The sequence below is a fragment of the Oncorhynchus masou genome, chromosome 5 (assembly GCF_036934945.1).
Source record: "Oncorhynchus masou masou isolate Uvic2021 chromosome 5, UVic_Omas_1.1, whole genome shotgun sequence".
Lineage (NCBI taxonomy): Eukaryota > Metazoa > Chordata > Actinopteri > Salmoniformes > Salmonidae > Oncorhynchus > Oncorhynchus masou.
The window spans coordinates 36,014,834-36,042,507 of NC_088216.1; the positions used below are offsets into that span (position 1 = coordinate 36,014,834).

The 27,674-nt window shown below is 41.7% G+C and overlaps 1 protein-coding gene across 1 annotated transcript in view; it reads right to left on the reverse strand.

Annotated features, from left to right (window-relative positions):
* The window catches only part of ptprt (protein tyrosine phosphatase receptor type T), a 440,070-nt gene that overhangs the window by 128,170 nt on the left and 284,226 nt on the right, over positions 1-27,674 (reverse strand). Inside the window, exons 10-11 of the mRNA XM_064965460.1 lie at positions 10,182-10,383; positions 3,534-3,639 (exon numbers count right to left, since the gene is read on the reverse strand). Coding sequence (XP_064821532.1) covers positions 3,534-3,639; positions 10,182-10,383 — 308 coding nt within the window. The remainder of the gene's footprint in view (positions 1-3,533; positions 3,640-10,181; positions 10,384-27,674) is intronic.

Consider the following 27,674-nt stretch of genomic DNA (forward strand, 5'->3'; position numbering starts at 1 on the left):
CCGATTGCTGCCCGCACCCTCCCGCCCGACTAGCATCACTACTCTGGATGGTTCTGACCTAGATTACGTGGACAACTACAAATACATAGGTGTCTGGTTAGACCGTAAACTCTCCTTCCAGACTCACATTAAGCATCTCAGAATCCCAAATTAAATCTAGAATCGGCTTCCTATTTCGCAACAAAGCCTCCTTTACTCATGCTGCCAAACATACCCTCGTAAAACTGACTATCCTACCGATCCTTGACTTCGGCGATGTCATTTACAAAGTAGCCCCCAACACTCTACTCAGCAAACTGGATGCAGTCTACCACAGTGCCATCTGTTTTGTCACCAAAGCCCCATATACTACCAATCACTGCGACCTGTATGCTCTCGATGGCTGGCCCTCAATACTATCCTTCGCCAAACCCACTGACCATCTATAAGTCTTTGCTAGGTAAAGCCCCGCCTTATCTCAGCTCACTGGTCACCATAGCACGCGCTCCAGCAGGTATATTGCACTGGTCATCCCCAGTCCTTCCAGTTCTCTGCTGCCAATGACTGGAACGAATTGCAAAAATCTCTGAAGCTGGAGTCATATCTCCCTCTCTAACTTTAAGCATCAGCTGTCAGAGCAGCTTACCGATCACTGTACCTGTACACAGCCAATCTGTAAATAGCACACCCAACTACCTCATCCCCATATTATTACTAACTCTCTTGCATCCCAGTATCTCTACTTGCACATAATCATCTGCACATTATCACTCCAGTATTAATGCTAAATTGTAATTATTTCACCTCTATGGTGTATTTATTGCCTACCTACCCTCTTCTACATTTGCACACACTGTACACAGATTTTTCTATGTTTCTTTTCTATTGTGTTATTGACTGTACGTTTGTTTATGTGTAACTCTGTGTTTGTTTTTGTCGCACTGCTTTGCTTTATCTTGGTCAAGTCGCTTTTGTAAATGAGAACTTGTCCTCAACTGGCCTACCTGGTTAAATAAAGGTGAAATAAAATAAAAATATATTTTTTTTTAAACATTCCCATAATTTCTGTGTGTGTGACAACTCTACCATTCCTATTCATAATATCATGAATGATCTAGACCCTCAATGAGACTGTGTAGTATTGCAGACTTAAGAGAAAACTTGAGTCAATGCCATACATTGACACGTTTGTTTTAAAGCCCTGGATCTTTTACCCCTTAATATTATTCTTAGATCTGATTTTAATAGCTAACAAATAGAAAAGGAGAAAGTGGACAACATTGTTTAACTCATATTGACAGTTCTATACTTCCTGAGCAGTAACCATTATTCACTACTTTACACCTGGGGTTGCTATGAATAACTTTAACCCATTGTATAAGAGATTCTCCAAAATTAAAATAGTCCAGGCATGTATAAACTAAGCATACAAAACATTAAGGACACCTGTTCTTTCCATGACCAGATGAATCCAGCTGAATGCTATGATCCCTTATGGATGTCACAAAATCCACTTCAATCAGTGTAGTTGAACGGGAGGAGAAAGGTTAAAGAAGGATTTATAAGCCTACGACAATTGAGGCATGGATTGTTTGTGTGTGCCATTCAGAGGTTGATATATTCAGACTATTTAAGTACCTTTGAACAGGGTATTGCAGTAGGTGCCAGGTTCACCGGTTTGTGTCAAAAACTGCAATGATACTGGTTCTCACACTCAACAGTTCCCCTTGTGTATCAAGAATGGTCCACTATCCAAAGGACATCCAGCCAACCTGACAACTGTGGAAAGCATTGGAGTCAACATTGGCCAGCATCCCTGCGGAGCGCTTTCGACAGCTTGCAGAGTCCATGCCCAGACGCATCGAGTCTGTTCTGAGTAACCCTATATTAGGAAGGTGTCCTTGTACAGTGTACACAAATTGTAATCGTACTTTATCAAAGGTCTTTTCAAAATCTACTATGAAGACCAGGCCTGTTTAAAAAAATGTTTAATAGTTTTCATTGTTTCAAGTAATTGTCTTATACAGTATTATCTCCAATGTGTTGTCAATGTAAAAAGACCTGTCTAACTAGGATGAATAAAATCCAATAAAACCTTTTTAATTATATGCGCTATGCATAGAAGTGTAAAGGGCTTCCAGTTTTATAAATGGACTGGTTCTTTACACTTACCACCTGGGTCCTGTTTTAGTCATATTTAAATCAGACCTTCTTGCTGTGTATCTGATAGTCTACCATTTTTATAGTCGGTAAAACATGTGAATAGTGGATCTTTGAGTATATACATTTTTTTGATATACTGTAACTCAACTGGTATTCCAATCAAGCCCTGGAATTTTTCCAGACTGAAAGGAATTAATTGTATCAAGAAATTCCTCCTCTGTAATTTGGCTTTCACACAAGTCTTTCTGTACAGTTATTAATTTTACACTATTATTAGGAAAAAAAGTTAACATCATTCAGTGGAGATGGAGGAGTCTGAAAAGAGAAAATATCTTAAAATATTTAGCTTCATCTTTCAAAATATAATTTGGTGATCAGAAACACTCCGTCATTTGTAAGATGTTTCTGTTTTTATTTCAACTTTATTTAACTAGGCAAGTTTAACCCCTAGCCCAAACAAGTTAAAGATGAGTATCGAATTGCATGTCCTCTGAAGGCACATTTGAAAGTATCCCATACAATAAGGGGATCTGCTGTACCTAGAGTATAAAAAGCAAATGTGCTTTTCTTTCAAAAACAAGGACATTTCTACGTGACACCAAACTGTTCAATGGTAGTGTATTTTATGCAGGAAAAAGTCTATTAAAAGTTATAAATTATTTTGTCTTGGTTAAAAACAGCTTGTCATCCAGTAGGCTGTGATTACATTTACAATATCCCTGCTCACATGGAAATTCGGTAAGAGTTATGTGGATGCCAATTAGATGGTGGTCTGATCCCATTCTGTCCCCTATCAACACTTTTTAAACTTTTGGAGCCAGTGAGAAGGACACAGGAAAGTAGTCAAGACAACTAGCTTGATTAATCCTCCTCCATGTACTGTATACTGTATCTCACTAGCTCAGGGTTTTAAGCCTCCATATATCCACTAGTTCTAATGTGTCCATGATATTCGTGATCTCCTTAAGTGCATGAGGGTGATAGTTTGTCATGCGATTCTGTGGACTTCGGTGAACCATTTCAAGTTTGGAATAAGAAAGGGGGTAACACTTTGGTTAAACCTTGTGCAACCTTGTGTAACCTTGTGTAAGCTGTTAACTGCACGATCATGTGTTGTGTATTACCAATTAATTTCTTACGGTGCAGATTAGCAGTAAAAACAACCAAATATACAATCTTCCCAAACACCATTATTTTGTCAATCTGACACTTCCATAATGCCAACCCCACAAAATTGTTAGGCTTTATGCACGAGTTTCCACATTTGAAGCAGAGAAAAGCAGACTAGGTTGAAGTAAACACTTCCAAAATGGAGACACCTGGACATGTTACTAACTTACCGTACTGCCGACAATAATGGACCTGACTGAAGTGATGGTATAGTATGGTACCTGACGGGAGCTCCTCTGGACTGCGCAGGCTTCAGCAGAACTGTGATGGTGGTGTCCGTCTCATTCAGAGGGGGAATGTCTGTCTCATACTCCGGCATTGATGGGGCTAGTGGGGAAAGATTCAGAGGGTATGAGATAGAGTTGTGTTCACAAGGGCATGCAATGGAAAAAGCTGAAATGTTTTGCAATGAAAAACAAATATGATTGAGTCTGTTTTGTTACTTTTGTATCCTAATTAACATAACCCCTTTCAAATTATTATCATTAAAACACACAATCAACACACTTGGACCCCTGACATGAAAATAGTGGATTGAGCTCTGTGATGTCTAAATGCACAATAGAGTATTGGCATACAGTCACAGTACCTAAACAGACCATCTCCATCTATGGATTTAAGTCAAAGTTGTCCATGAAGCCATTGCTAAAGATTGACCTTTTTAAAGATGTACCCTAACACAAGCGTGTTGGTGTGAAAACCTTGCCCTGTACACGTCACGATAGTGCCATCTCTCTAAAATGTCACGTCTTCATTATCTCCAAAACATTCATAGGACAACCTTGATTAGATAAATCGCAGCAGACTGAAATTAGAAAAGACAAAACGTTCAGGGATTCAAAGGGAATGGTGTTGATGCTGTAGGCCATCAAGGCTCTTGTCTATTGTATGACTGACAACTAAGACAGGGAATGTTTACTTTCAGAGATAAGAAGATACATCATTGATGCTTGTGTTACACCATTTCTCGATATGAATGTCAGTGAATGACATGGTTCAAATGAATGATGCACAATGATAAACAATTGCTCACTGTTTGGTTGCTATGTTATGTGAATGTACAGTACCGTTCAAAAGTTTGGACACACCTACTCGTTCAAAGATTTTTCTTTATTGGTACTATTTTCTATTATTGTAGAATAATAGTGAAGACATCAAAACCATGAAATAACATATGGAATCATATAGTAACCAAAAAAAGTGTTAAACATATCAATATACATATTAGATTTTAGATTCTTCAAAGTAGCCACCCTTTTCTTTGATGACAGCCTTGCACAGTCTTGGCATTCTCTCAACCAGCTTCACCTGGAATGCTTTTCCAACAGTCGTGAAGGAGTACCCACATATGTGACCAGTTTCATTTAACTAGGCGTATGTCGCAAGTCACCAGAAAGGCGTTTGAACATAAAACACATGGTGTTTACCAACAAGCCTAGTTGGTTTAGTAAACAAAAAGACAGGAACCTTCCTACTAGCCAAGATTGGCTGAGATAATGAGTGGGCTGCAGTGTAGCATCTTGTCTACAAAATGAGCTGCTCGTAATACATATATAATCCTTTCTAGTGCAGTTTGTTCAAAAGATATAACGTTAGCCATGGAGAACTGCAAATATGTTGCAACTGCTCTCAATAACATTGCTCCCCTGAATTTATCAGGCTGTAGACCAAGGTCAGTGGGGAAAAGTTGTGTTGAACTACTTTCTGGAGAACGATCGTGCCATGCTGACTCTCTCTGAGCTGTGCAAACTAAACGGAAAGGAGCTGCAGTCTGCCGTGAAGCTTTCATCCATGTATACGAAGAGTCGTAAGAGTCTAGCAACAGTTTCAAATGTTATACGTTTCTAATTTTGTCCGAAAGTTGTTTTCATTGCAAGTTAAAGCTTGCCGTTATCTAGCCTGCTAAAGTTCGATGGCTGACTGTAACGGCTTTCTTTAGGTGAAGGAGAGTCGGACCAAAATGTGAAGTGGCTATTTAGATTCATGTTTTAATGATACAAAGGAAATACAAATCAATACAAAAACAACAACCGTAACACGAAAACCGAAACAGCCTAAACTGGTGCAAACTAACACAGGCACAAGGAACAAGGACAATCACCCCACGAAACACTCAAAGAATATGGCTGCCTAAATATGGTTCCCAGACAACGATAAACACCTGCCTCTGAGAACCACTTCAGACAGCCATAGACTATGCTAGAAAACCCCACTAAGCCACAATCCCAATACCTCTGAAAAACCCCAAGACAAAACACACCACATACCAAAACCCATGTCACACCCTGGCCTGACCAAATAAATAAAGAAAACACAAAATACTAAGACCAGCGTGTGACACTGACTTGCTAGCTAACATTGAACCTATTTGGTTAACTTTAGCTAACTATTACAATCAGTTTGTTTTGCTAGTACTCTATGGATTGGGATTATTGTTCATTGTTTAGCTAGCTAGCTAATGTTAAATGTCTAAACAAAAGATGCCAAATTAAAGCTTGCTGTTAGCTCGCTAACCTTAGCTGAGGTTAGATTGCTGGCTTGCTAGCTAACACTAAGTTACGTGTATGAACTGTGTGTAACATTAGTGATGTTTTCTCGGAATGCCATTTCGCATTGCTAATTATAGCCTAATGTTTGCTAACTAACTAGCTAACATTGAACCAATTAGGTTAACTTTGGCTAGCCATGACAATCAGTTTGTTTCACAAGTAATCTATGAATTTGCATTATATTTCATTGTTTAGCTGGCTAGCATGCTAGCTACATGTCTAAACAAAATACCCTAAGTTAAATCTTGATGTTGGCTGGCTAACATTAGCTGACGTTAAATGGCTGGCTAGTTAGCTAACATTACGTGAAAGAACTGTGTGTAGTAATGTTCTCAGAATGCCATTTCGCAACTATTATATAATAGTGCAAAAATATTTCTATCTGGAATTCGTCTTTTAGCATCAGTAGAACACGCTTCACTGTCCTCCACTAGTCATACAAGGAGAATGGTCTAATGCCACCCATCAAAATGAGAGCTGACCCAAGCAAGCACAGGCTACACCTGAAGCATGAGGACTTTCAATGAGTGGTGAATTTCATCAACAATGCAATAGTATTACCAGGATGCCACCCAGGACACAAACACTTTCGTGGAAAACTGCTGCCATCCCATGTGACAGAAGCAGCAATGTGGCGTCTCAACAAGACATCAATGACTCAAACACTTGGTACGTAAAGCATAAACACGTTTTGATTATTTAATTGACCTCCAACATTATAGGCACTACTTTTATTGATCTGACATTTTTTCTGTATTTTCCAGAGGTACGTGTAGTTGGGCTGTCTTCCTTCGGGCTGTGGAGAAGATTTCTGCCCCACATCTCAAGCACTAAGCCTAGGACAGACCTGTGCTGGCAGTGCCAGAGGAACAACTATCATGTCTTCAGATCTGCCAGAAGCTGTTAAGTCAGCCAAGCTGAAGAAGCAAGAGCAGCATCACCTGCTTGTTCAGTGAGCGGTCTACCAGAAGAGGTTTGCTGACGGCAAGACCAACTGTTTTAAGACCTGCAGTTGTCTCTGGGGGCCCCTACTGAACCAGCAAACAAAGCCATCAGGATACATTACAGCTTTGATTTTAAGTAAGCAAAATGTCCTCAAATACACTGATTAAGGACATATATACATACACATACACACACATACATATACACACACACACACACACACACAGGGGCAAAAAAGTATTTAGTCAGCCACCAATTGTGCAAGTTCTCCCACTTAAGAAGATGAGAGAGGCCTGTAATGTTCATCATAGGTACACTTCAACTATGACAGACAAAATGAGGAAAAGAAATCCAGAAAAAAAATCACACTGTAGGATTTGTTATGAATTTATTTGCAAATTATGGTGGAAAAAAAAGTATTTGGTCAATAACAAAAGTTTCTCAATACTTTGTTATATACCCTTTGTTGACAATGACAGAGGTCAAACGTTTTCTGTAAGTCTTAACAAGGTTTTCACACACTGTTGCTAGTATTTTGGCCCATTCCTCCATGCAGATCTCCTCTAGAGCAGTGATGTTTTGGGGCTGTTGCTGGGGAACACGGACTTTCAACTCCCTCCAAAGATTTTCTATGGGGTTGAGATCTGGAGACTGGCTAGGCCACTCCAGGACATTGAAATGCTTCTTACGAAGCCACTCCTTCGTTGCCCGGGCGGTGTGTTTGGGATCATTGTCATGCTGAAAGACCCAGCCACATTTCATCTTCAATGCCCTTGCTGATGGAAGGAGGTTTTCACTCAAAATCTCACGATACATTGCCCCATTCATTCTTTCCTTTACACGGATCAGTCGTCCTGGTCCCTTTGCGAAAAATAGCCCCAAAGCATGATATTTCCACCCCCATGCTTCACAGTAGGTATGGTGTTATTTTGATGCAACTCAGGATTCTTGGTCCTCCAAACACGACGAGTTGAGTTTTTACCAAAAAGTTATATTTTGGTTTCATCTGACCATATGACATTCTCCCAATCTTCTTCTGGATCATCCAAATGCTCTCTAGCAAACTTCAGACGGGCCTGGACATGTCCTGGCTTAAGCAGGGGGACACGTCTGGCACTGCAGGATTTGAGTCCCTGGTGGCGTAGTGTGTTACTGATGGTAGGCTTTGTTACTTTGGTCCCAGCTCTCTGCAGGTCATTCACTAGGTCCCCCCGTGTGGTTCTGGGATTTTTGCTTAACGTTCTTGTGATCATTTTGACCCCACGGGGTGAGATCTTGTGTGGAGCCCCAGATCGAGGGAGATTATCAGTGGTCTTGTATGTCTTCCATTTCCCTAATAATTGCTCCCACAGTTGATTTCTTCAAACCAAGCTGCTTACCTATTGCAGATTCAGTCTTCCCAGCCTGGTGCAGGTCTACAATTTTGTTTCTGGTGTCCTTTGACAGCTCTTTGGTCTTGGCCATAGTGGAGTTTGGAGGTTGTGGACAGGTGTCTTTTATACTGATAACAAGTTCAAACAGGTGCCATAAATACAGGTAACGAGTGGAGGACAGAGGAGCCTCTTAAAGAAGAAGTTACAGGTCTGTGAGAGCCTGAAATCTTGCTTGTTTGTAGGTGACTAAATACTTATTTTCCACCATAATTTGCAAATAAATTCATTAAAAATCCTACAACGTGATTTTCTGGATTTTTTTGTAATTTTGTCTGTCATAGTTGAAGTGTACCTATGATGAAAATTACAGGCCTCTCTCATCTTTTTAAGTAGGAGAACTTGCACAATTGGTGGCTGACTAAATACATTTTGCCCCACTTTATGTATGTATGTATGTATGTATGTATGTATGTATGTATGTATGTATGTATGTATGTATGTATGTGGCAAGCAAATACCTTTCACTGAGCTGTGTAAAGACATGCGTGAGACAATTAATTGTAATTGATCTTAATGATCTTTTGTTGTTTGCAGGTGCACTGTCCTATGTAGCCAGGTCCCATCTACCTTTTAACTCCTCGCAAGTGTGGCGTGTTTGTGTCTGCTTTGAAGGAATACCACAACAAGTCAACTACTTGATTGATGAAGTCATGTCATCCAGCAAAGGCAGCAGCGCATTCATCAAGTACACACACCATTTCTTCACCAACTACGGAGTTGGGGAAACGTGTGGAACTGAATTGTGATAACTGCAGTGGCCAAAACAATAACACATTTGTGCTCTGGTATTGTGCCTGGCGGACGATGCACAAGCTTCACCAGAGTCTCGACATTCACTTCCTGATCACAGGCCACACCAAGTTTGCCCCCGACTGTGCTTCTGCCTCATCAAGCAGCGCTTCAGAAAGACCAGAATGAACAATTTGTCTGAGATTACTTAACATTTAACAAGGCACACCTGTTAACTGAAATGCATTCCAAGTGACTGCCGCATGAGGGAATGCCAAGAGTGTGCAAAGATGTAATCAAGTCAAAGGGTGGTTACTTTGAAGAATCTCAAAAAAATATATATTTTGATTTGTTTGAAACTTTTTGGGTTACTGCAATACATGATTCCATTTGTGTTATTTCATAGTGTTGATGTCTTCACTATTATTCTACAATGTAGAAAATTATAAAAAATAAAGAAAAACCCTTGAATGAGTAGGTGTGTCCAAACTCTTGACTGGTACTGCATGTATCACAAAAGTTACATAAACAATTCTAAATTAAGCATATAGGAGTACCTGTATCTTTGTTAACCACTCGACACATTAGCCGCATGTGCACCCCACCTCAAATCATTTGGAGGAATATCCTTTATGTTTTATTCAGCTATGTTCAATTGTATTCTTCATACTATAAAATAATATAATGCCACGGAATTATAGGCAAATATTGTCTGCTAAATTAACTAGTGTAGCACACAGCCATATGGAATAGCCAGATCAGGGCCTAACATAAGGACACATTTTCTTCATATCATGTTTCTTTTGACCCGTCTAAAATAAATAATGGATTTTTTTGTGATGGTGTAGGCTATATTACATGTATTTATTAGATTTGCAGCTGTTCCAATGGTCTACATCAGTGGCTTGTATGCTACGCGTGGAAGCCAGGCGATGCTAAATGTGTTTATGTTAATTAACGGTCAATTACCGTGAGACCGGCAGTTATTTGCTTGACCATCACCGGCTGACAAAATGTCATGACCTCCACAGCTCTAGTCAGATGTGGCATTTGACAATACAAAGCAAAAAAAAAACAAATTATGAAAAGAACAAAACTGCTATATTACAATGGTGCATGTATCATGTCATATTGCTTGCAGCTGTATGTATGTGAATTTAGGATACCAATGACACATCACTACTACGATCTGCTCTGAACAAGTATCCCTCACCTGCTATCTTGGTGGCGATGCGGGTGGTTACAGGGGGTCCAAAGCCTTTGTTGGTGCTGGCTTTGAGGGTGAAGAAGTAGGTGGTGCCCGGGTAGAGCCCCACGAACAGGTGTTGGGTCTCGTTGCGTAACTTGAACACCCTGCCACGCTGGGTGGTCAGGTCTGCACTGGGGTCCAAGGAGCTCAGAGCCTTATAGGTGATCTGTAAGAGCAGAGTGGAAAGTGTAACACCATATACTGTATAAACGCCTCAAAAAAAGGAAATGTCCTCTCACTGTCAACTGCGTTTAATTTCAGCAAACTTAACGTGTAAATATTTGTATGAACATAAAAAGATTTTAAAAATTAGACCAACTAAACAAGTTCCACAGACATGTGACTAACAGAAATTGAATAATGTGTCCCTGAACAAAGGTGGGGATCAAAATCAAGAGTAACAGTCGGTATCTGGCGTGGCCACCAGCTGCATGAAGTACTGCAGTGCATCTCCTCCTCATGGACTGAACCAGATTTGCCAGTTCTTGCTGTGTGACGTTACCCCACTCTTCCACCAAGGCACCTGCAAGTTCCCGGACATTTCTGGGGGGAATGGTCCTAGCCCTACGCCCTCCGATCAAACAGGTCCCAGATGAGCTCAATGGGATTGAGATCCGGGCTCTTCGCTGAACACTGACATTCCTGTCTTGCAGGAAATCACGCACAGAACGAGCAGTATGGCTGGTGGCATTGTCATGCTGGAGGGTAATGTCAGAATGAGCCTGCAGGAAGAGTACCAAATAAGGGAGGAGGATGTCTTCCCTGTAACGCACAGTGTTGAGATTGACAACAAGCTCAGTCCGATGATGCGGACACACCGCCCCAGACCATGACGGAACCTCTACCTCCAAATCGATCCCGCTCCAGAGTACAGGCCTCAGTGTAATGCTCATTCTTTCGACGATAAACTCAAATATGACCATCACCCTTGGTGAGACAAAACCGCGACTCGTCAGTGAAGAGCACTTTTTGCCAGTCCAGTCTGATCCAGCGACGGTGGGTTTGTGCCCATAGGCGACGTTGTTGCCGGTGATGTCTGGTGAGGACCTGCCTTACAACAGTTACACAAGCCCTCAGTCCAGCCTCTCTCAGCCTATTGCGGACAGTCTGAGCACTTATGGAGGGATTGTGCATTCCTGGTCTAACTCGGGCAGTTGTTGTTGCCATCCTGTACCTGTCCCACAGGTGTGATGTTCGGAAGTACCGATCATGTGCAGGTTTTGTTACACGTGGTCTGCCACTGCAAGGACGATCAGCTGTCCGTCCTGTCTCCCTATAGCACTATCTTAGGCATTTCACTGTAAGGACATTGCAATTTATTGCCCTGGCCACATCTGCAGTCCTCATGCCTCCTTGCAGCATGCCTAAGACACGTTTACGCAGATGAGCAGGGACCCTGGGCATCTTTCTTTAGTTTTTTTCAGAGTCAGTAGAAAGGCCTTTTTAGTGTCCTAATTTTTCATAACTGTGACCTTAATTGCCTACTGTCTGTAAGCTGTTAGTTTCTTAACCTCCATTCCATAGGTGCATGTTCATTAATTGTTCATGTTTTTTTGTTGTTTTTTACCTTTATTTATGCAGGTTTTTCTCAATGAGATAACATCTATTTTCCAAGAGATACTTGGTCCAATAGCAGCAGGGGGAACAACATTTAAGACAAAACAACTTACATACAATAACCCAACATTAAACAAAACTATAAACACAAGTGATACATCCTAGACGTCGAGTTATCAGCTGCAGCTGTAAACGTACGTGTCCTAGGACAGTATAGACAATCTCCTAAGAACGACAAGGTACTTCAACGTATCCGTTGTACAGCACTACGACCAGAAAGATTCTTCAAAAGAACAATAGGGATCTATGCTGGGCAAACCAGTCTTCCATATTCGACCGATCTATCGAAGCACAGCTCAGAGTAAATATATATCTTGCATTTTCTTTTTCCGAATGGGCAGTTATTAGAATGCATAAGAGTCTATGTTTACGGTAATATAGCTTCTCAAGGTCCGATAGAGACCCAATTCCTTTGTCTCTCAGCCTTCCCATTCTTTCATTCAAACACAACCACCTTCCTTTGTGTAACCAGCCGTCATATTGGGTTAGTCATCTAGGGACTTTCCCTGACATGATTATAAATCAATGTATGATCTATCCTGTGTATATACATGTATTTCTGTGTGATTATTTAGTTATTTAGTAAATAAACAATTAAGCCAATTTGTGTATTGCTCAAAACTTGTTAGCCATGGCTCGTGCAGATAACCAAGTACTTTACGACAATCAGAATGACACTGAATAAGATGACGATTAATAATTGACTGCTATTGATATAAAAGATCTTCAGATGACAGCAACTCTATAAACACTCTTCTGTGGTGCCCCAAGTTATTAATTAGTTAATTGTCGCATGGTTTAATTCTATTACAATCAATTAAATGTTAGGTAATCAATTTGATACAATTGACTGATTAAATTATATGACAGGCTGAGACATGACAACTGTTTTATATAGAAAAATGTGAACCTTTGAGCTACTTTTTCCAGTATTTCTGGTACCAATGCCAAAAATAGTATTCAATTTAAGGTATTATTGTTATGAACAAAACACAATACTGTCATTTTCGGGGGATATGTAATGCTTTGCAATAGTAAAGAAGAACAGAACGGTATTGTCATTTTTGTTGGTCCCACCAGTAAATTTCCGGCTGCATTTGAATTAGCTACACACTGCTGTGTGCCACAGCCATGAAATATTGGCAATGCATTACAACAGAAATATTGACTGTGTCGAAACAAACAGAAAGGACTTCCACAGCCACAAACGTCCAAACTCATGTTCTGCATTTGTTTTGTTATTTTTGCCGGAGATTGATGTTTCTGTAAATTGATGTGTACAGTGTTGGGGGCAATCAAAACATTTTAGGCTGACGTTTCACAGCTCACAACTCCATTAGAAGAATTCAAATCAAACCAATTGACAGCTCAGTGCCTGCTGGCAGCTAGGCCAGTCTCTGCTTGAAAGGCTTTCATGGTTAAGTGCTGGATCCGGCATGGCCCCTAGACCATGCTGCACTGACCACAAGCAAAGAAACAGTAGAGGCAATCCAAGCCACCACTTAAAATACAATTTTAGCTGAAAGTAAAAAAAAAGATGATAAAAATAAGGAAAAAAGTAGTGGGGGAAAAAAAGCCTCAGCCACCTCAGGGCAGCTGCATCCTAGGTCGTGAGGAAGTGTGTCCTAGATCAGCTTTTTTCAAACCTGTCATTGGGGACTCCCAGACAAAGCTGGGCCAAAATGATGTAAGGTGAATATAGGTCGGGAGTGGTATAGACTTGGGCGTGTGATTGGTGGATGGTTGGCTGTGTGAGACAGTGAGAGAGTGAGTCAGACATCATCCAGCCACTGACAGCTTTCAGAATTTTTCTAAGTTGATAAAGAGTTGGAAAGGAACTAAAACTGAAACAAATGGAGCCTTCCTGTAGACATGGAAGATTCTGGTCATTTCTTAATTCCTTTCCTTACTGTTATTCATGTAATTTTGGTTGGGTTAAGTGTTTCACAACACTTTCACCAATTGTTTAATCATTCAACTTTGCAAGGCATCCGTTTGAGGTGACAAGCATCCATTATTCAGTGCATGGCAAAAGAGATTGTTACTTTTTGTTGTGCTCAATGTTGGTCCATGCTGACACGATGGCATCACGCCCTTGCTGCAAATTGGATGGCGGTAGATTCAGGTCGGAGGTGTTGCTAACATTTATGATAGGACATTTCAATTTATCCCCCCCAAAAATGACGTTTTCGTCTTTTGAGCTTCTTGTCATCAAATCTATGCAGTCTACTCAATCCCTTTTTATAGCTATTGTTTACAGGCCCCCTGGGCCATATACAGCTTTCCTCACTGAGTTCCCTGAATTCCTATCGGACCTTGTAGTAATGGCAGATAACATTTACATTTTTGGTGACTTTAATATTCACATGGAAAAGTCCACAGACCCACTCCAAAAGGCTTTCAGTGCCATCATCGGCTCAGTGGGTTTTGTCCAACATGTCTCCGGACCTACTCACTGCCACAGTCATACTCTGGACCTAGTTTTGTCCCGTGGAATAAATCTTGTGGATTTTAATGTTTTTCCTCATAATCCTTGACTATCGGACCACCATTTTATTATGTTTGCAATTGCAACAAATAATCTGCTCAGACCACAAAAAAAGGAGCATCAAAAGTCAAAAGTCACAGACAACACAAAGATTCCTTGCTGCCCTTCCAGACTCCCTCTGCCTAGCCAAGGTCATCAGAGGACAAAAATCAGTTAACCACCGAACTGAGGAACTCAATTTAACCTTGCGCAATACCCTAGAAGCAGTTGCACCCCTAAAAACTAAAAACATTTCTCATAAGAAACTAGCTCCCTGGTATACAGAAAATACCCAAGCTCTGAAGCAAGCTTCCAGAAAATTGGAAAAGAAATGGCTCCACACCAAACTGGAAGTCTTACGACGAGCTTGCAAAGACAGTACCGTGCATTATCGAAGAGCCCTCACTGCTGCTCAATCATCCTATTTTCCCAACTGAATTGAGGAAAATAAGAACAAATCTAAACTTATTTTTGAAACTGTTGCAAAGCTAATGAAAAAGCAGCATTCCCCAAGAGAGGGTGGCTTTCACTTCAGCAGTGATAAATTCATGAACTTTGAGGAAAAGATCATGATCATTAGAAAGCAAATCACGGACTCCTCTTTAAATCTGCGTATTCCCCCAAAGCTCAGTTGTCCTGAGTCTGCACAACTCTGCCAGGCCCTATGATAACGTTTTTTAGTAATATATCTCGACACATTGGTGAAAATAATCATGGCCCCTAAAATGTCATGCTGCATACTGGACAATATTCCAACTAAACTACGGAAAGAGCTGCTTCCTGTGCTTGGCCATCCTATGTTGAACATAATAAACAGCTCCCTATCCACCAAACTCAATAAAAGTGGCAGTAATAAAGCCTCTCTTGAAAAAGCCAAACCTTGACCCAGAAAATATAAAAAACTAATCGGCCAATATCGAATCTCCAATTCTTCTCAAACATTTTAGAAAAAGCTGTTGCGCAGCAACTCACTGCCTTCCTGAAGACAAACAATGTATATGAAATGCATCAGTCTTTAAGACCACATCATAGCACTGAGTCTGCATGTGTGAAGGTGGTAAATGACCTTTTACTGGCATCAGACCGAGGCTCTGCATCTGACCTCATGCTCCTAGACCTTGGAGCTGCTTTTGACACCATCAATCACCACCTTATTTTGGAGACATTGGAAACCCAAATGGGTCTACACGGACAAGTTCTACCCTGGTTTAGATCTTATCTTTTGGAAAGATATCAGTTTGTCTCTGTGGATGGATTATCCTCTGACAAATCAACTGTAAGGTTCAGTGTTCTTCAAGGCTCCGTCTTAGGACCACTATTGTTTTCACTATTTCCACTGCTCAAAAAATAAAGGGAACACTAAAATAACACATACTGGATCTGAATGAATTAAATATTCTTATTAAGTACTTTTTTCTTTACATAGTTGAATGTGCTGACAACAAAATCACACAAAAAGTATCAATAAAAATCAAATTTATCAACACATGGAGGTCTGGATTTGGAGCCACACTCAAAATTAAAGTGGAAACCACACTACAGTTGATGATCCAACTTTGATGTAATGTCCTTAAAAAAGTCCAAATGAGGCTCAGTAGTGTGTGTAGCCTCCACATGCCTGTATGACCTCCCTACAACGCCTGGGCATGCTCCTGATGAGGTGGCGGATTGTCTCCTGAGGGATCTCCTCCCAGACCTGGACTAAAGCATCCGCCAACTCCTGGACAGTCTGTGGTGAAACGCGGCGTTGGTGGATGGAGCGAGACATGATGTCCCAGATGTGCTCAATTGGATTCAGGTCTGGGGAACGGGCGGGCCAGTCCATAGCATCAATGCCTTCCTCTTGCAGGAACTGCTGACACACTCCAGCCACATGAGGTCTAGCATTGTCTTGCATTAGGAGGAACCCAGGGCCAACCGCACCAGCATATGGTCTCACAGGGGGTCTGAGGATCTCATCTCGGTACCTAATGGCAGTCAGGCTACCTCTGGCGAGCACATGGAGGGCTATGTGGCCCCCGAAAGAATTGCCACCCCACACCATGACTGACCCACTGCCAAACCGGTTATGCTGGAGGATGTTGCAGGCAGCAGAGCGTTCTCCACACCTGCACGGTGTTGGGCTGTAAGCACAACCCCCACCTGTTGACGTCGGGCCCTCATACCACCCTCATGGAGTCTGTTTCTGACCGTTTGAGCAGACACATGCACATTTGTGGCCTGCTGGAGGTTATTTTGCAGTGCTCCTCCTGCTCCTCCTTGCACAAATACGGAGGTAGCGGTCCTGCTGCTGGGTTGATGCCCTCCTACGGCCTCTTCCACGTCTCCATGTACTGGCCTGTCTCCTGGTAGCACCTCCATGCTCTGGACACTACGCTGACAGACACAGCAAACCTTCTTGCCACAGCTCGCATTGATGTGCCCTCCTGGATGAGCTGCACTACCTGAGCCACTTGTGTGGGTTGTAGACTCCGTCTCATGCTACCACTAGAGTGAAAGCACCGCCAGCATTCAAAAGTGACAAAAACATCAGCCAGGAAGCATAGGAACTGAGAAGTGGTCTGTGGTCACCACCTGCAGAACCACTCCTTTATTGGGGGTGTCTTACTAATTGCCTATAATTTCCACCTGATGTCTATTCCATTTGCACAACAGCATGTGAAATTTATTGTCAATCAGTGTTGCTTCCGAAGTGGACAGTTTGATTTCACAGAAGTGTGATTGACTTGGAGTTACATTGTGTTGTTTAAGTGTTCTCTTTATTTTTTTGAGCAGTGTATTTTACCTCTTGTTGATGCCATTCGGAAACATCATGTTAACTTTCACTGCTATGCGTATGACACCCCGCTGTACATTTCAATGAAACATGGTGAAGCCCCAAAATTGCCCTCCCTGGAAGTCTGTTTCAGACATAAGGAAGTGGATGGCTGCAAATTCTCTACTTTTAAACTTGGGACAAAACATAGATGCTTATTCTAGGTCACAAGAAACAAAGACATCTTCTGTTGAATCTGACAATTAATCTTGATGGTTCTACAGTCGTCTCAAATAAAACTGTGAACCGGATCTCTCTTTTGACAAACATATCATGACTCTTTCAAGGACAGCTTTTTTCCATCTACATAACATTGCAAAAATCAGAAACCCCTCCTGTCTCAGTTTCCAGTATTTATACTGCAGTAGTTTGTGTCGGGGGGCTAGGGTCTGTGTTATATCTGGAGTATTTCTCCTGTCTTATCCAGTGTCCTGTGTGATTTTAAGTATGCTCTCTCTAATTCTCTCTCTTTTTCTCTTTCAGGACCTGAGCCCTTGGACCATGCCTCAGGACTACCTGGCCTGATGACTCTTTGCTGTCCCCAGTCCACCTGGCCGTGCTGCTGCTCCAGTTTCAACTGTTCTGTCTGCGCGGTATGGAACCCTAACCTGTTCACCGGACGTGCTACCTGTCCCAGACCTGCTGTTTTCAACTCTCTAGAGACAGCAGGAGCGGTAGAGATACCCTGAATGATCGGCTATGAAAAGCCAACTGTCATTTACTCCTGAGGTGCCTACCAGTTGCACCTTTGACAACCACTGTGTCATGACATTGCCCTCTTTGGGTACAGCGAGCACCATCCCCCCCTCTCTCTTCCCCCTACACCAGGCTCTGTAAGGCCGGTCATAAATTCCTGGAGGAGATTCTTCCTCATGACCAGACATTATAGAGAGACAGAGTTTTCATAGAGAGAACAAAGGAACTTCTTCCACCTCACAGAACTTGAGAACTGAACAATATTAATGTTCTGGAGAATGTATAAACGGTCAGTGAAGTAGCCAGCTATGAACTGGTCCGTTTGGTACAATTTTGTGAAACTCATGAGAGACAATACAGCCACATTACCAAAACTCTGTTTATACAAGAGTCTCAGTTGTGAAGCTTCCATCTAATTGTTGTAAAAATGAATGAGTAAAGATCAAACTATTTGTGAAATTATGTAATGTGATTTTAAACTGTTCAATGAAGAAACTCCAATTCCCTTTTGAGTTTAACTAAATCATAAGCCCGCCCCATGAGCACAGACATTGATCTGGCGTCGTGGGACAGCCCCTTTCTGCTCTTCCGAATATAACCCCCACCTTGGGAATTTATCTTCAGACCATGCTTCTCTCAATTGCGAGAGGGCTAAGGATTGAGTAGAGACCAGCTTACCTCGATAACCACGAGATGGCTAATGTTTCAGATGATTGCTGAATTATTAACCATAACACGTGGTTAAACTCTGAGACTATCGAACCGACAGAATAAGAACAAATCTTTGATACTAATTACTAGTCTGCAGCTAGGAATTCGGTATCATTGAACGTGAAGACCGACTGCTGAAACATCTATCCTATAACATCATTGCTGAATGTTACGCTGAACCAACAATTCTAAACACGGCAGAGAGAGAGAGGGCGGACAAACTCTCCAACAGAAACAAACCTTCCAACAGAGATCACGACGACACCCTGAGCGTAAACATATATATTGATTGCAAATATTCCCGAATGAGTGAGCGTTCATGTGCAAAGGATTAGCATTTCAATTGTTATAATTATCACTTTGTAGTGTCTTTTATCTCAGTCGACCCCCACTATCCCACTAGGGAAACTCCACTATCATTTCCTTGTAACCATATCTACTTGTTTGTTTGTGTGCATTTCTGGGATTGATTATTTAGTTAGTAAATCAATTATTTAAGACAATTGATGTATGGATGACTCATAGTGAAGACTGGGTTTGTGCAGATAACCAACAATTTATGACGTTTGGAATGAGACTAATGTGAGGTAAAGAATAATTTATTAATTAGAAGACTAATTGATCAGATATTAAAATACCTGAAAGTTATATTAGGAAAAGTATAACTTTGTAATCTGAATATTTTCCTTGGTGCCCCGACTTCCTAATTAATTACAGTTACATGATAAATCCTGTTGGAGATCTGGCTACTTTTTTCAACATTCTGTTAAAAAGTGACTATAACAGAACGAGTTCCGTGGTCAAAATCGCAAGGAAACCTGATCACAAAATCGACAAAGAAAAAATCCATCCGCCAGTCTCGGTATTGTCTATGGCTTGCCATAAATGATGGAACTGTGCTTGCAATTCCTACAGCTTCCACACGATGTCGCCAGTGTTGTGATTTCCAGTTCCCTTTATCCTTGGTCAGATCACTGAATAGCGCACCCGGAAATAATGTCAGTGAAAAAATGGACTTCGTTTTGAAAACTTCTAGCTATTGAATACAGATCTCTCCGTGATCAATTTGATCGTTTATTTTAAGTTAGTTTAATCATGTAATAATAATTACAGAGAATTTATTTGATAAAAATAAGTCTTCAGTTTAATGATGCCAAAGACACGACAACTGTGATTATTATTATTTGAGCCTGCTGGTCATCAATGAACATTTGAACATCTTGGCCATGCTCTGTTATAATCTCCACCTGAACAGCCAGAAGAAGACTGGCCACCCCTCATAGCCTGGTTCCTCTCTAGGTTTCTTCCTAGGTTCTGGCATTTCTAGGGAGTTTTTCCTAGTCACCGTGCTTCCACATCTGCATTGCTTGCTGTTTCGAGTTTTAGGCTGGGTTACTGTACAGCACTTTGTGACATCAGCTGATGTAAGAAGGGCTTTATAAATACATTTGATTGATTGATTGATGCTGCGAACAGCCCATTCCATCTCATCCCAAAGATGCTATATTGGGTTTTGTCAGCATCAATGTTCAGATACTCTGTGGGGTTCAATCGTTGCTCATTTGGTATCAAGGGACTTAACGTGTGCAGGAAAATATTCCCCACACCAGTACGCCGCCAGCCTGTACCGTTGACACCAGGCATAATGGATCCCTGGACTCCTGCTGCTTACGCAAAATCCTGAATCTGCCATTAGCATGACACAACAGGAACCAGGATTGATTGGACCAGGCAATGTTTTTCCACTCCTCAATTGTCCAGTGTTGGTGATCCATCTCCTGTCTCAACGATAAGTTGAGAGACTTCTTCTTGCACTGGAGCCACTTCTTCTTGTTTTAAGCTGATAGGAGTGGATCCCGGTGTGGTCATCTGGTGCAAAATCCCATCCTTGACAAGGATCGATAAGTTGTGTGTTCTGAGATACTGTTCTGCACACCACTGTTGTACTGTGCCGTATATCCTAGCAACAGGACATTAAAAACTGCAACATCTTATGTTTCATTGAGTTGTGGCTAAACGACGACATGAATAACATACAGCGGGCGGGTTTTAAGCTTTTTTGGCAGGATTGAACAGCAGCCTCTCGTAAGACAAGGGGTGAAGGTCTATGTATATCTGTAAACAGCTGGTGCACGAAATCAAAGGAAGACTCAACGTTTTTCTCACCTGAGGTAGAGTAGCTCATGATAAGCTGTAGACCACACTATTTATCAAGAGAGTTTTCATCTGTATCTTTCGTAGCTGTCTACATACATCCACAAACCGATGCTGGCACTAAGACCGCACTCAATGAGGTTTATACGGCCATAAGAAAACAGCTAACCGCTCATCCAGAGGCGGCACTCCTAGTGGCCGGGGACTTTAATGCAGGGAAACTTAAATCCGTTTAACCTAATTTCTACCAGCATATTAAATGTGCAACCAGAGGGAAAAAACTCTAGATGACCTTTGCGCCACAGACAGAGACGCACACAAAGCTCTCCCTCGCCCTTCATTTGGCAAATATGACCATAATTCTATCCTCCTGATTCCTGCTTACAAGCAAAAACTAATGCAGGAAGCACCAGTGACTTGGTCAATAAAAAAAGTGGTCAGATGAAGTAGATGCTAAGCTACAGGACTGTTTTGCTAGCACAGACTAGAATATGTTCCCGGGAATCTTCCGATGGCTTTGAAGAGTACACCACATCAGTCACTGGTTTCATCAATAAGTGCATCCATGACGTCGTCCCCACAGTGACCGTACGTACATACCCCAACCAGAAGCCATGAATTACAGGCAACATCCACACTGAGCTAAAGGGTAGAGCTGCCGCTTTCCACGAGCGGGACTCTAATCAGGAAGTTTATAAGAAATCCCGCTATGCCCTCCGATGAACCATCAAACAGGCAAACCGTCAATACAGGTCTAAGATGGAATCATACTACACCAGATCTGAAGCTCGTCGGATGTGGCAGGGCTTGCAAACTATTACAGACTACAAAGGGAAGCACAGCCGAGAGCTGCCCAGTGACACAAGCTAAATTACTTCTACACTTGCGTCGAGGAAATAAACACTGAAGCTTGTATAAGAGCATCAGCTGTTCCGGATGACTGTGTGATCATGCTCTCCGTAGCTAATGCGAGTAAGACCTTTAAACAGGTCGGTCAACATTCACAAGGCCACAGGGCCAGACAGATTACCAAAATGTGTACTCTGAGCACGCAACTGGCAAGTGGCTTCACTGACATTTTCAACCTGTTCCTGTCTGATTGTTTCAAACAGACCACCATAGTCCCTGTGCCCAACAACACTAAGGTAGCTGTCTAAATGACTACCGACCTGTAGCACGTCTGTAGCCATGAAGTGCTTTGAAAGGCTGGTCATGGTTCACATCAACACCATTATCCCAGAAACCCTAGACCCACTCCAATTTGTACATCGCACCAATAGATCCACAGATGATGCAATCTCTATTGCACTCAACACTGCCCTTTCCCACCTGGATAAAACACCTATGTGAGAATGCAATTCATGGACTACAGTTCAGTGTTAAAGCCCATAGCGCCTTCAAAGCTCACCACTAAGTTAAGGACCCTGGGACGAAACACCTCCTTCTGCAACTGTACCCTGAAATTCCTGACGGGCCTCCAGGTACCTACAAGGGTAGGTAACATCTGCCACGCTGATCCTCAATATGGGGGCTCCTTAGGGGTGTGTGCTCAGCCCCCTCCTGTACTCCCTGTTCATTCATGACTGCATGGTCAGGCACAACTCCAACACCATCATCAAGTTTGCCAATGACACAGCAATGGTAGGCCTGATCACCAACAACGATGAGACCGCTTATAGGGAGGAGGTCAGAGACCTGGCTGTGTGGTGCAACAACCTCTCCCTCAATGTGATCAAGACAAAGGAGAAGATTGCGGATTACAGGAAAAAGAGGACTGAGCACGCCCCCATTCTCATCGACAGGGCTTCAGCGGAGCAGGTTGAGAACTTCAAGTTCCTTGGTGTTCACATCACCAAAAAACTATAATGGTCTAAACACACTAAGACAGTTTTGAAGAGGGCATGACAAAGCCTATTACAGGAGACTGAAAATACAGGAGACTGAAAATATTTGGCATGGGTCCTCAGATCCTCAAAAGGATCTACAGCTGCACCATCGAGAGCATCCTGACTGGTTACATCACTGCCTGGTATGGCAACAGCTCGGCCTCTGACCGCAAGGCACTACAGAGGGTAGTGCGTACGGCCCAGTACATCACTTGCGCCAAGCTTCCCGCCATCCAGGACCTCTATACCAGGCGGTGTCAGAGGAAGGCCCTAAATATTGTCAAAGACCCCAGCATCCCTAGTCATAGACTGTTCTCTCTGCTGCCACACGGCAAGCAGTGCCAGAGCACCAAGTCTAGGTCCGAAAGGCTTCTTAACAGCTTCTACTCTCAAACCATAAGACTCCTGAACAGCTAATCAAAGGGCTACCCAGACCCCTCTTTTACACTGCAGCTACTCTGTTTATTATCTATGCATGGTCACTTTAATAACTATACCTACATATTAACTCAATTACCTCGACTAACCCATGAACCCACACATTGACTCTGTACCGGTACCCCCTCTATATACTGTAGCCGTGCAATTGTTATTTTACTGCTGCTGTATAATTATTTATTACTTCTTATTTTCAATTATGTATTTTTTACTTAACATGTTTTTCTTCTTAACTTATAAAGCATTGTTGGTTAAGGGCTTGTAAGTAAGCATTTCACTTTTGTATTCTGACGCATATGACTAATTTGATTTGATTTAGTTATCTGTTTCTGGCACGCCTGTTAGCTTGCACGATTCTTGCCATTCTCCTTTGACCTCTCTCATCAACAAGCTGTTTTTGCCCACATGACTACTGCTGACTAGATGTTTTTTGTTTGTCACAACATTCTCAGTGTCATTGTCACGCTCTGGTCGTATTATATTGTGTTTGTCTTCATTTATTTGGTCAGGCCAGGGTGTGACATGGGTTTATTGTGGTGTGTTTTGTCTTGGGGGTGTCTAGCATAGTCTATGGCTGCCTGAGGCGGTTCTCAATCAGAGTCAGGTGATTATCGTTGTCTCTGATTGGAGACCGATTCACATGGAATTGTTGTTCAATTTAAATGTTTGAATATAAAATTATTGGTGAAGAGATGAAATGTAATTTTAGCTTCCAAATGAGAGATTTGGGTTTTCATAAGGTTAGGGCTCTGCTCAATCAGTGGCCCGCCCTGTGAAGGGACATGGGTTATAAAACTTTTCAAACACGCCCTCCTCTCCCTTCCTATATAAAGCCTTGACGACAATATAACCTCCTGTTCCAAGTACATGAGGTCTGCAGCCTCTGCGTTAAAAGGACTAACATGTCAACTACAGAACTAAGCCAACCTCAGTGTGAGCTTTGGTGGTGAATGGTACGAACTTTGAACTCTTATTCACTACAGAAGTGATACCTCCTAGCGGTAATTTAGAATGCATAAGATACTGTATTTTCGATAGCACAGCTTCTCCCTTTGTCCCTCAGTCTTCCCGCTCTTTCACTCAAACCCAGCCCCTTTTCTTTTGTGTAACCAGCTGTCATATCTGTTCCGCCCGCTAGGGACGTTTTCCTTTATGACGTAATTTGTTATCAAGGTATGAATACTTCTTTGTATATGTAATTCTGTGTGATTAGTTAGGTATTTAGTAAATAAATAATTAACCCCAATTTTGTATTGCTGATTCAACTTGTTAGCCAGGGTTCGTGAATATAACCAAGAATTTACAACTTTCAGATGAGACTGAATTAAGGTGATGATTAATATTGACTGCTATTGATGTAAAATATTACTAGGTCTTTAAGAGTTTATTCGGAAGATAACAGCTCTATAAATATTATTTCGTGGTGCCCGACTCTAGTTAATTACATTTACATGATTAGCTCAATCAGGTAATATTAATTACGGAGAAATTATTTTATAGAATAGCATGTCATATCACTTAATCCGGCATAGCCAAAGACACGACATATGTAAACCTTAGACACGGTTGTGCTGAAAAGCCCAGGAGGATTCCATTTCTGAGATACTGGATCCGGCACGCCTGGTATTGATGATCATACCACGCTCAAAGTCGATTAGATCACTCGTTTTGCCCATTTTAACATTCAATGGAACAGTACCTGAATGCTCATAATATAATAGCTGAAATCAATATTTATTAATGGGGACTCTTGTTCAGACTTACTCAGATAATTACTCAGAATGTTATCCCAAAATAATTTGTTTGTGTGTGAACACGTATTACTCTGGCTCTCCTTCTCCTTGGTTGACATACTCACCAGGGAGGCATCATAAAGCAGAGGTAGTTTATTGCCCTATGAAACAGCAGGCGCACTGAGGCACTGCACTGTGGGTAATGGAGAGACTACATCTGTAGGATAACTCATTGTTGAGACGAGAGATGAATGCCAGTTAAGGACGCTGTACCAAACAGCAGCACACAAAAATAAAAGCAAAAGCAAAAGACGCAGGCCAATATGTATATCTGCTTCAAAACCCATGCAATCTATGAAAAGTCTGCAAAGTACCATGGCAACAATGGCCTGAGTCGCTGTATCGATCTATACATTTTTTCACCGCGGAGACAAAGTTGTGGACAGTTTCGAAAGCCACATGGCAATCAACGGTCTTGCATTATCCATTCATATCCACTCAGTTGTAAGCTTTTTCAGTTTCACATCAGATACAAATCAAGAGGGAATGATGCTGAGGCATGTGCAAATGAGAGGCTACAATGGGGCGAGAAAATGTGTGGCTTGGTTGGGTTGTGTTTCGGAGCACGCATGGCTTTCGACCTGCGTCTCTCCCGAGCCCGTACGGGAGTTGTAGCGATGAGACAAGATAGTAATTACTAACAATTGGATACCACGAAATTGGGGAGAAAAGGGGGTAAAATTGTAAATAATAATAATAAAAATAAATAAATAATAATTATACTAATAAAATATGCCATTTAGGAGACACATTTATCCAGAGTGACTCACATTTCATGAGTGCATACATTTTTAGGTTGTGTATGTGATCCCTGCAGGAATTGAACTGCCTGGGCATGTGATCAGTGGAGTTGGCTGCCTGGCTGCATTAGGGGCAGGCGACACGGCTGCTATATGGCTGCCAGCTCGGGGCATGGGACCTAATCCACTCCACTCAGGCCATTAGCGAACTGGTAAATGCAGGCCAGGCCTGTAATTGAGTTTAACGAGTATTACGTGGCTTCGCTTGCACATCCATCACTCCCTGGGAATCAGGGACACATGGGGTACCGCTTGCAACATGTTATATGGTCTGAAACAGATGAATTCTTTGTGGCATGGAATTAATCAATTGCACAACATATAACATGTACAAACAACACCTTATATGGACAGAGGGTATGTGTGGTTGACTGGACTGTTGGATGGTCTACTGGATACAAGCTCCAAAAATCACACAGGAGAGACTTGGATGTAACAGTGGTCCTACCAGGATGTGCACACAATTACAGTGCAGTGCATCTAGGGAAATATGTAAAGGGAGGGAATGTATTGACGCCCAACGTCCTTTGAGAACTGTCAAAGTGATGCGAGACAAAGGAAGACTGTGTTCATTTGGGCACCGAATGTTTTTGTTTTTATGTACAGTTTCCAGCATTGTCATTTCATGCCTCTGCTACCAGGTCCTCTGAGCTGTCAGATATTGTGTAGAAATGGTGCTGAATATCAAGAGACAGCAGAGAAGCTGTCATGTGACGAATGCTACGTACACAATTAGCTTACAATAGACAGTAGTAGAAATTGCAATTCACAATCAACTGTATTATGCTTCAGTTTTGTAATTTGTCCATGAGATGGGAGAGATAGACCACAAAGACCAGGCAAATTCTAATTTGAATACCTCTGATATACAGTGCATTCAGGAAAGTATTCAGACCCCTTCTCCACATTTTGTTAGGTTATAGCCTTATTCTAAAATTACTCAATCTACACAGGGTACCCCATCATGACAAAGCGAAGACAGGTTTTTATACATTTTTGCAAATGTATTAAAAATAAAAAACAGAAATACCTTATTTACACAAGTATTCAGACCCTTTGCTATGAGATTTGAAATTGAGCTCAGGTGCATCCTGTTTCCATTGATCATCCTTGAGATGTTTCAACAACTTGATTTGAGTCCACCTGTGGTAAACTCAATTGATTGGATATCATTTAGAAAGGCACACACCTGTCTATATAAGGTCCCAGAGTTGATAGTGAATGTCAGAGGAAAAACCAAGCCATGAGGTCAAAGGAATTGTCTGTAGAGCTCCGAGACAGGATTGTGTCGAGGCACCAATCTGGGGAAGGTTACCAGAAACATTCTGCAGCACACAGTGGCCTCCATCCATTTCTGCAGTGTTGAAGTGTGGTGGTTAATATCTTTAATTTCAAATGAGGAGAGACGAACTTATCACACAAGTGAATGATGTGAGTGTTCTGCAATAACGATTGCTGGTTTACGAACCACCCTTAGATGATTTGTTGAGAGCCCCGAAACAAAGGATACACAGATCTTTTATAGAAAAGATACACCCCCTTAGTCTACATGACAAACAAAATGTGTGTGGAATGGGTCACAAGGTTAGGATTTGTAATAAATTAATTATACACAGCAGGCAGTATCTGCTGTAAAGAGTGTTCTTATTGTGTGTAAACCAGGGTCTGGGCCCCAAAACAAGGTTCCCCTCATCATTATCCATACCCCAGCCATCTCCACCCTGGTACCTCCCAGTACACAAACACCAACTCTTCTACAGAATGCGGTCTTTAGGTTTTATCACCAAAGGCATCGTAAATCCAATCTCAGCATTAAGCCCCTAGAGACCAAACTCAGAAGACTACGCACAGACGAGTGTTCTGAGAACACTACTCTATTCCATAAAATAACCATTTGATGCAATAACAGTATAATATAATCTTGTAATTTCGCTCTCACAAAGGTCCCCAAGAACACAGTGGCCTCCATCATTCTTAAATGGAATACGTTTGGATCCACCAAGACTCATCCTAGCCAAAC